This window comes from Nicotiana tabacum, chromosome 11 (genome assembly GCF_000715075.1).
Source record: "Nicotiana tabacum cultivar K326 chromosome 11, ASM71507v2, whole genome shotgun sequence".
NCBI classification, from domain to species: Eukaryota; Viridiplantae; Streptophyta; class Magnoliopsida; order Solanales; family Solanaceae; genus Nicotiana; species Nicotiana tabacum.
The window spans coordinates 28443149-28454184 of NC_134090.1; the positions used below are offsets into that span (position 1 = coordinate 28443149).

The following is an 11036-nucleotide window of genomic DNA, read 5'->3' on the forward strand; positions in this document are numbered from 1 at the left end:
AAATACAATGAATACAATGAAATACATTGACATATATTAACAAAAAATCATCCTACAACATCCATATCTCAATTTTTTCAATTGGCAGGGACGATATTCACGAGGCTAGTGGAGCCAGCTTATACAACAGTGAGGAACGAGTTTAGGAGGTGAATGGGAAGGAAAACGACAGTGACAAGCCTTGGCGGATTCGACACTTGCTACACAGTCCCCATTAGAATTCCAACAATAACGTTGATGTTTGCGGGCATGGAAATATGCTGCCGCAAGACAACTTCTTGATCCGTATCAAAGAAGGAATCAATTAATGGAGGATCCGACACTTGCTACTCAATCCAAATAGAATGGATCCAAAAAAAAAATGGGGGTAGTTAGAAATCTACAAAGCTAAACAGCAAAAACATACTCTCAGTAATTACCTAATAGTCTTCTACTCATATATATAATGATCCGCTCTTCAGGTGTCTTCCTCTGTTGCTTTCTTGCCTCTTAACGGAATTGGCTGGTTTGGGACCAATCAAGATATATTGGTTACCTCCGTAGCAGAGAAGGAATCAATTAATGGAGGATATCGGCTTCTTGCTAACAATTCTCCTACTAAAATGGAGGATATCGACGGAGGAGAAATCGCAAGCGAACTAGACAGAGAAGAGGAAGAATATCGGAAATTTTAATGGGATGGGGGAAGAGAATGAGATGTATCAAAGTAGAGAGAGAAAATATTGTAACTGATTAGCGTATTTAGTGACTTAGGACTAGGAGGTAACCAAAATTAAATATTTTGCTATAAACCTTAAAAGGTATCTATAGAATATAATTTTTTTAAATGATATTTATTTAAAATAAATAAGGTGTTAAGCTTTGCTATAGGAGGTAAAAATTCCTAAATTCAATGGGCAACAGTTTGGGTTGAAATGACACCAGGTAGCCACTTTTAAGTATGTTTAAAATATATCCACAGTTTACAATATATTTAAAAATTAGTTCAGGATACGATATCCTAGAGTTTAAACCTCAAAATTCAAACTTCAGGACATCATGTCCTAAAGTTCGAAAATTGTGTCTAGAAGTTCGAATCTTATGTCCTGAATTTTAAATTAGTAGTTCATAAATTCAGGACACTTAATTCTGGATTTCAAATTAACAACTCAAAAATTCAGGACAGTAAGTCTTGAATTTCCAAATTCAGGATTGGATGAATTGACTAATCTTTAAATACATTGTAAATTGTGAATATATTTTAAATAGCGGGCTTAAAAATGGCTATTGTTGCACTTCGCCCACAGTTTGGGCCTCGATTTGTAGAAGATGCCGGGCCTTGGCCCAAATGTAGATCCGCCCCGTACATCAGCTACTCCTAACTTTAGCCCTTAAACATCCGATTCTGATCGCAACATACGCGATTACTATCGCAGAAGTTCAGAGGAAGAGGAACAAGAGTTTGCTTCAATGGCGTCAGGATGGGGAATAACAGGGAACAAAGGGCGATGCTATGATTTCTGGATGGACTTCAGTGAGTGTATGTCTCGATGCAGGGAGCCAAAAGACTGTTCCCTTCTTAGAGAAGACTACTTCGAATGCCTTCATCATTCCAAAGAGGTACATTTCCATTTGTTCCGATTTTTATTTTTTTGATTCGATTCCGTTCTCTTAGGTACTTTCGCCTTTCTTAAATCGCTCTAGTCGTGAAGATTTAAATTAGTCAGTGGTTCCTTGTACCGTGGATAATTCTTACTGTGCTGTTTTTTAGGATATTTAGGGTTCTAGAAATTTGATATCTTATGAGCTGTATTGGTGCATAAATATTCGATAGAGTTATGGATTTTGTCATTTCCTCCGACAACGTTAGATACATGTCGTTATAAGCTGAATTTGGTGGGTGCTTGAGATATCACATACAGTAATAAATGCCGTATATGATATGTATGAAGGAGCGGTCACAAATGTGATAACTGTAGAATGAGATATAGAGAAGTTATGCATAACCGTGTGTTTACACCAGAAATCTGTCTTGAGATCTTACTTGTTTGCTCTAGTTATGGATGAGTTAGCCAATAGTATACACGATGAGGTTCCATCTATCTTCATATGACATTTCATTAATTGATGAATCAAGCGACAAAGTTAATTAATTGCGGGAACTGTGGAGAAGCACTCTGGAAAGTAGGTTTGTGGAAGTAAAATAGAATTAAGAATATATGCAGGCAACACTGAAAGTTCAACCTCCATAAGAAGAACAATGTTATAGTGGGATTGGACGAGATTGTGATTCCTCAATGCAAACAATTCAGATATTTGTGTCTAGTCTTACATAAGAATGACATGATAGATGAAGATGTAGGACATATAATGAAAATAGGATGGCTAATGAGGAGGAGATGCTACATGACTGCTATGTGATAAAAGAACACCTGACAAAGTCAAGGGGGAACTTCTATAGAACGATTGTGGGACCAAAAATATTACTTCATATATGGTAAGATAGATATAAGATGGTAGCCCAACCCCGATGTACTAAGCTCCCGCTATGCGCGGGGTCCAGAGATGGCCGGACCACATGAGGTCTTATGTACGCAACCTTACTTTGCATTTTTGCAACAGACTTTCTCCTCATATGGTAAAATAGATATGCTGTTACAAAATTGGTCAACATTAGAAACGACACATTAGAAGGATAGTTTTAGTGGTACTCATAGACAAAACAAGGAAAGATAAAAAAGCGATACATTAGAAAGATAGGATTTTAGAAACTTGATATGGTATAAGCTGAATTGGTGAATTAATATTTAGTAGAATTTCATTATCATGTATGTTATAAGTTGAATTGGTGAATAAATATTTAGTAGAATTTGATTATCATGTTCTGTGGAGTTTCCGGTAATAGATTCTCAGCTTTGTATCCCATCAAAGCATGAATTTTTTCATTTTCTCCAACTACATTAGATGACACGAGGTTATAAGCTGAATGGGGTGCTTGAGATATCTAATAAATGAATAGCATAAAGGATATGTATGAGGGGCAATAACAAGTATGAGAACTGTAGGAGGAGATACGAAGGAGTTCTCCATATCCGTTCGTCTGCACTAGAAATCGATCTTGCGATCTTACTTGTTTACTCAAGTTATTAATGAGTTAGCCAATACTATATAAGATGAGGTTCCATAATGGATGCTACTGGCAGATGACATTTTGTTAATGACAAAGCAAGTGAAAGTGTTAATTAATAGCAAGAACAATGGAAAAGTATTCTGAAAAGCAAGGTTTTGTAGAAGTAAAACATAATAGATGCTAACAAAACTATGAGTATAGCTCCCATAAGAACAAAAGTAAAGTGGATTGGATAAGACTGTGGTTCCTAAATGAAAAAAATTCAGATATTTGAGTCCAGTCTTACATGAGAATGATATGATAGATGAAGACGTAACACATAATTAAAATAGGATGGTTGTAGTGGAGGAGGTGCTACATGATTGCTATGTTATAGGAATATACTACTAACTTTTATAGAACAGTTGTGAGACCAACCTCTAAGTCCTTTCTCAAAAGATAATGTTGAGCCTCTAAGTCTCAGCATATTGACAAGCTAAGTAACATAGAAATGTAGATGTTAAGATGGATATGCGATCATACAAAATTGGATTAGAAACGCACATTAGAGATAGTTCAAGTAGCACACAGAGACATAAAATGAGAAAAATTGCTGGGATGTTTTTTCCATCCATACTGTAGATCTTCAAATACACTAGTCCAATTACACTACAAAGGTGTTAAAATGAGATGAGATAGGCCTAAAATCACATGGTGTAAAATTATCTTAAAAGATCTGCAAATTTGTAGAACCAAACCAATACAAATTTAGCTAAAAATAGAATAGAATGGAAGTAAAGGATCCATACAAGTGATATTAACTAGGTGTGTTAAAGTTAGTTGATTGGTGTTACATCTTCATTAGGTTTGGACAGAGATAAGTGCAAGATGTAAAGAACCTCTACTTTGCCTAAAGCCGAATTACTCGCCAGTATTGAAATGAAATTGGCATGAATAGAGCATATATGAAGGATTTATATTGTCAGTCCATCTAGTTTGTAATTGAGGCTTAGTTGTTTGATTGATTGATCTACTTTAATGATTTTGACAAGAGTTCTTTAGATTACCAGTGTTTCGCTCATTCTTTGTAAAAGAGATGCAGATTTCCGTTTTTTGTCTATTTCTAGAGTCGGGTGGACGTACCTCTTTGATTAGTCTTATTTAGGCTCCCTTGAATGGTTTATTAGAGAAGGCATGAATGCAAAGGCACTTCTAGTTCTATGAGCTGGAAATGGTCTAATCGGGTCTAGCTGATTTACAAGTGCTAAACTGGAACATCTGTAGTAAAGCACCCCCTGTGTGCGTCAACTTCTGTCCTTTATCTGTAGAAAAGATTACACACAATGACATAAGCTAATTGTTTGAGCCCCAGAAAGAGATTATGCTTGATTTGTTCAGCTACTGTCTCCTCTTATCTCATTATGGCTCTTTCATTAATTCATGTCCTTGTTGCTCTCTGCATTTTTATCTATTCTACTTACAAGCATTGTTGTTTTGTCTCTTAAAAGTGCCTCAAGCTTCTCCCATATTTTTTTCCTAAGTTGGGGGCTTGAGGTTAGGAGTTTTATGATCCTGCAGAGACGTATAAGCCTCCTTAATTGATGAGAAAGAAAGATTAGGAATTGGTGGAATTAATAGGAAAGAATCTTCAGCTGTTTGTAGATGTCCAATAAAGCAGCAAACCCTCCTTCCAGTTTTCGTGTTGGGAGTACATATATTAGTGGTGGAAGCACTTTTCCAAGTTAAGCTCTCTAAGAGATTATCCATGTCAAGGAAACTATGCTTTCTTAGGCTCAATTGCACTAGTCGGGTGGGAAAGATACTTTATACTACTTTTAATGGTGCCAAATAAATTATAATATCTTTGATCAAGCCATCAAGGTCAATATTTGTTAATCCCTGAGCCTTAAGCAATCGTATGTAGAAAAACTTTTGCATCTAACATGAAACTCCCATCCCCCAAAAGAACAAAAAAGGGAAAAGAGTGTGATAGACTTATTTAATACTTTTCAGTTTTCTGGATAAGGAAATGTGATAAAATTATAGAATAATCTCAACGGATATGACTGCTAAACTGAAAGTGACATCTTTTTCCCTGTTTATACCATCCTCCTCCTCTCTTGTCTTTGGCATTCGGAGACATGAGTTTGCAGAGTCCTCTTTTTTTGACTAATGAAGATGTTTCTGGTCTAATGCACTTGCATCTTGAATCGGAGGGATGCAAGTAGCGAATGCTCCACATATATGGACTTACATATCTTGACATTTTGAAAAATTAATTTTAGGGAAAATTTTATCTGTCCATGTTCCTTTTAATTAGGTCGAATTTGGAAGGCAAAGTGTCCATTTGGTGTCCAGGAGTAGCCCATGCATGTTGAAAGCATAACATATAAAAGGAAACAAATGTGTCTGTCATTTTCTGAGGCGTGCTGGTGACTTCTAGTGTCTGACTAAAATATGTTAAATTAGGTATCATGTCTGTGCTCCCTAGTCCTCTACTAATCTACTGGTGCATGTCAGACTCCAATATGCTAGTTTAACTTCACTCTTCGTGTGTTGTAGTTCAACCTTCTGTCAGTTTCTTTGGATCCTTTGCAGCTCTTAATTATACTTAGATGTCCAGACTACTAGCATACTAGTCTACGGTCGTGTGTATGTTAAAGGTTAATGTGTTCACTTCCAGGACATTGCTTCTTCCCAGCTCTCATAATGTTCCTCAGTGTTAACCATGCTCTAATGCTACTAGAACTTATTAAATTTGATTGATCTTCCTTCTGATTTAGCCAAAAAATAAGCACCAGTCAGCCCTTTAATCTTTCGGCTTCCAAGTTGTAGATTCAGGAAATCCTTAAATTTTTCTAAATGGAAGGAATTCTACTCCTTTTTACTTTTATGTTAAGCTGTATTTTATGGTAGATCAAACAACAAAGCAAAGTACAGAGCTTAGATTCTTTGATATATGTAACGAATCAAGATCAGGAGATGTTGAAACCTTGGAGGTGCATTAGCTAATAAGGTTCTTGATCAAACAGCACAAGTGGTGTATAGTTTATTTTCAGAAACAGACTCTGAAAACTCTTTACTGCTGGCGGCTGTCAATGTTTAAAACAGTGTAGTTTTCTGAACTCAGTTATGGCTCAGCCTGGTTTAGTCCCACAGGAATAACGAGAAGAATAGATATGGATATCTCCCACTTATTAAAATAAAAGGATATATGTTCATCTCTCTCTTCACCTTCCTCTTGCTCGTAGCTGTAAATGACTGGCTCCTTCTAATTTTTTTTTTTTGAAGTAATAGAGAATTTTATGATCCTTTTTAATCCTTATTTTTAATTTTGACGTGGCAAAAGTCGGAATTTTGTAGGTCAAAAACACTTAGAAAATGATGAGTTAAGTATATTCGTAATATATTCTGGTACTTTTCAGTATACTCCTTACTTACAGGGTTGTTTCCTTTACTGCAGTATCAACGTAGGAACCGAATCTACAAAGAGGAGCAGCGCCAGTTAAGAGTTGCTTCACAAAAGAAAAAAGAAGGTGGAGACGGTGGTGGTGGTCATCACTGACATTGATTGTGAAAACATGGTTTTATCAACCAAAAGACGTGGAAGTAACTGTATGTCGTTTTGAACTTTGAAATAAAGAGTAAAGTCAGTTGCATTTGATGTGAGCTGGATAATTGAAATGGCTCTGTTCAGTTTCTTTCTCACTGTGGCCTTTGTTTTGTTGGTGATATGCAACATATGTTTAAGGGCACATTTGCGTCCTACCATTGGCATTGGAATATGATCTCAGTTCTTGGAAATTTGGGACTCATTAAATGGAATGATCGTTTTCTTTAAGTTATTATGTAGTTTATCAATTTCACAACGAACCAATCTTGAGCCTGGGTCATGAATATATAGGAAATAACAAGAATGGAAAGAGCTAAGATTTTGCTAAATGGTCTGTGAACCAAAATCACTCACCTCGAACGTTTTGCCTCTCCATTAATTTTCTCTTACAACATTTCTTACTTAAACTAATTTGTTTCGTAGGTTGCGCTCTCTCTCTCTCTCTCTCATGTTGTCTTGCGTAATAATGGAATCATAATTTGCATGCGCATTAGTTAGCCTTTTTCTTTTTACGTATGCGCATAAATTCTTATTCATATATGGTCAACAAATCATCAAGTAAATAACCTAATATATAGAATGATGTACCCTTTTACCTTTAAAAAATGAACTTTGAGACTAAGTTCAACTTAGTAAGTGGTTAGTATTTATTAGTCTAAACTCCATGTTATTGGTGGACAATTGATGGGTGCAACAAAAGCTACCAAATCTAGTATGTAACAACTAGCTTTGTTCAACTACTCAAGAAATTTTCACATGATGTTGTAAGCTTTACTTATATAAATAAACTATAAATACAAACAAATTAAAACACACACAACACAGAGTGCTCCTTGCATGCATGGACACTATGGCTTGGATGAATAATTGCAGTTCAATCCATAGTACAAGGGTCTGCCCAATCTTCCCTTCTGATGCTATAAAGAGTGAAAGCTTTCGATCCATCAATGGAGTCTACTATAATATTGGAGATTATGCATATTGGCAGGGTAGAAGGGCATTTCTCACTAGCTACAATTTTGCTCGAAAGAATAGATCCAAGGAAAGGTTGAAGAAGTTCTTCAAAAGAGTTAGTAAGATGGCCATGTCTGTATATTTTGGAGTTATTGAAGAGTTCTCAAAGAGGAAGATTAGTATTAAGGTTTACAAGTTGACATTGGTTTGGCCAAGACTTTTTATTGCCAGATGCTATATATGTGCCTTGTCCCTATAAATACTAAATACTCGTACACTTGATGTTATCCAAAGGTCGAGAAAGTTATCTGAATCCACATATAGAAAACAAATTAACTCGCATTATGTAATATGTAATATGCTGAAATATTGTCCTTTTTACTTTTCACGTGAGGCAAAATTTCATATGCAATGTTTAATTATAGCTTGATTTTCAACTTATTGCTTGCATTGTTGTGCTTGTTACATTACATTTAACTTTCAACCTGTCCTAACAAGTGAACAAACATCATCCTACCTTTTTCTTCCCCTTAATTCCTCCTCCTATGGCGTCCATAATAATCACAACCGCTGCTCATTTTGTAATGTGACACAAACTCATAATTCTAGTAAAGGACTATCTATGCAAATTTCTCCATGTTCTCAACAGAACATTTTAATGGTTAAGAGGTAATAATTCGAATTATAATGTCATAAGTTTGATTTCAATAACATATAAAAAAAGCACGAGAGAACCAAACTGAGAGAAGAAAGAAAATCGAATGGGTGACGGTGCATGAACGAGTTGTGACTTTAACAATGTTGTTCAAATTAATCAGTAAATTTATTCCTATGAGATACTTAATACAGTATATGGTTATTTCTATTAGATACTTAAGACAGTATATGGTTGGTTATAACTTATAAATGGTCATAAGGAAAAGAAACTTGATAAAGTTGGAGAAAAAAATAATATTAACCATCAATTTCAATTAATCAATGGACGTACGTATAAATTAAACCACTATCTCTGGTTGCGATCCCCGAGAATCACCAGATTTTTTTTTATGAGACTATATCCCAATAGATAAAACATTTTTTGCTTCTGGATTTATAAAATTTTAATAAATGTTATTTGTAAAGATAATGTTTTTTTTCATGGGCTCCTACAAGTTATATATTCTAATCCGTTCTCCACTTTGATAGTCAATGATCTTTATTTTTGTTTCTATTATTTTATATTTATTCTGGCTGAAAATTTCGTAATAATTATTCTACTTGATTATTTTCTCATGCATTTAAATCAACTAGTCTTAGAGTACACGCCGCGTGTGTATTTTATATCAATAAATATAAACTTTATAAAAATTACATAGATATTATTTACAAAAGTGTCTGAATTATTAAATAAAAATTAAAAAAAAATCCAAGTTCCTGAAAAAATGATGAACATTAATCACATTTATCTAACTCGATAAAGAACAACTCAGCTCTACAAAATACCTTATTATTTGGACTTTCGTTAGGGATAGATTTATCATGATAAAGAGATAGATTCAATCATTATCATGATAATTAAAGAGATTATACATACTAATAAATACCATTACTTCCTTAGGTCAATAATGATGGGTATATCAGTTAGCCACATATCCCTAATTTGATATTTATTTCAATTACATGTAATATTTATCCGCTAGATAGATTTATCGACACTATAAAAAATTACGAAACTTTATCACAACACTTTTGGAAAGTGTTTTATTAACATTTTTTTAAAGAATAGTTTGAAATAGCTAATATTTTTAACATTATTCACCTTAAATCTTTAAATTTTTAGCTAATTTGAAAATAATTGTGAGCTCCTGAGTTTTACTTTAAGTTTTCATCTCTTGGTATCTTGAAATGGAAGACTTTTAATGTCACCTTAATTATTATTCCAGGTGAAATAATAATTCCTTATCTATTCTTGTGAAAATTAACTTAATCAACTTATATAAATAATATTATTGGGATTACATTCCTAAATATTAGGAGTTCTTATATAGTTCAAATAAAAAAAATTAATAATCAAAATTTTAGATAATTTTAATGTCCTAAATATAAAAAATATTAATTAAACATTAATTTTATTCAATGTAAAATTTATTTTGTTTGATGAAAAGGTCGACTAATTTTGTGTTTAAGTTTCGTACTTTTATAATAGTCTGGATTGATTGAAGAAGACAAAATTAAGTGAAATGTTATTTTCCTATATGTTTAATAGTTTTTAATTTTTGTTTACCACTTAATTACGATAAAATTAATATACATTGTTGCAAATACTAAGTAAAAAAATGCTTCTAAAAACTTACTCATTGTAAAGTACAGTCATCTTCCAATTGCCATATAGAAATTACTCGAAAAGAACGGGTACAAAATTTGTACTAATGATCTAAATAATTGACTTCTTAATCATTTATTTAAGGCAAAAAAAAATTAGGAACCTAGTTTAAATAAGTAAAGATTTAATAATCAAATTTCAATGAATTTTTAGGTCCTAAATATTAGGATAATCAAATGACTATTTTGTCTAATGTGAATTATATTTTAAAGGAGTAAAAAAGGCGAATGATATTTTGTTAAAGGCCTTTCGTGCTTTTAATATAGGACTAGTCTTTGTGTACGTGCGTTGCACGTGAGCCTCACGTCAATCAATAAAAAATTGTATAGAAGAAACACAACTCAAATAAATTTTCTTCTAAAATAGGCTATTATATTCATATATAATACTATGAAAGGAATTACAATAATGTTACATTGTTGAAATAAAAAAATTATATTAGATAATAAAATATTAATTGATTTTAAAGTCCAATATAAAGATTTAACGAATATTTTAGGTGATTTCAAGGGAGGGATAACTTCTAAAGTATTACCCATTATTTCACGTATAAACTTTGCACTCCTTATCCATGATAAAAATTTGCTTGGTTTAACAACTTCTACAAGAACTAAACTTGGAAAAATAATAATGTTGCTCATTTTTGTTGTTAATATGCTTACAACTTCAAGAAGATCTAAACGCGGATAAATAATATTATTCATTTAACACTCCAAGTATTAGAATTTCTTACAAAGTCCTAAATATTAGGAATGCAACCAATTATAAAATCCTACATATTAGGAATGTAATTAAATTATAATTTTGTCCAATATGAATTATGTATTTAAAAGATAAAAAAGACAAACAATACGTTCTTTCCAAGCTAATGAACATATTTTTTTGGTCGGAAGCTAATGAATATAATTAGTTTAGGTAGTAATATAGCCTATCTATAACAACACTCCCGTTCTAAAGAAATATATACACGGATTACATTTATCAAATAAATAACTGTTTATTCAAAAATATAAAAAGGA

General features: G+C 33.0%; 1 protein-coding gene across 1 annotated transcript; it reads left to right on the forward strand.

Annotated features, from left to right (window-relative positions):
• The first annotated feature begins 1383 nt into the window (after positions 1–1383).
• Positions 1384–6929, forward strand: LOC107823891 (NADH dehydrogenase [ubiquinone] iron-sulfur protein 5-B). Its single transcript, XM_016650597.2, has 2 exons — positions 1384–1599; positions 6552–6929. Exons 1-2 carry the CDS (start codon positions 1450–1452, stop codon positions 6651–6653), a joined length of 252 nt encoding a protein of 83 aa, XP_016506083.1. The 5' UTR covers positions 1384–1449; the 3' UTR covers positions 6654–6929.
• Positions 6930–11036: the final 4107 nt, after the last annotated feature.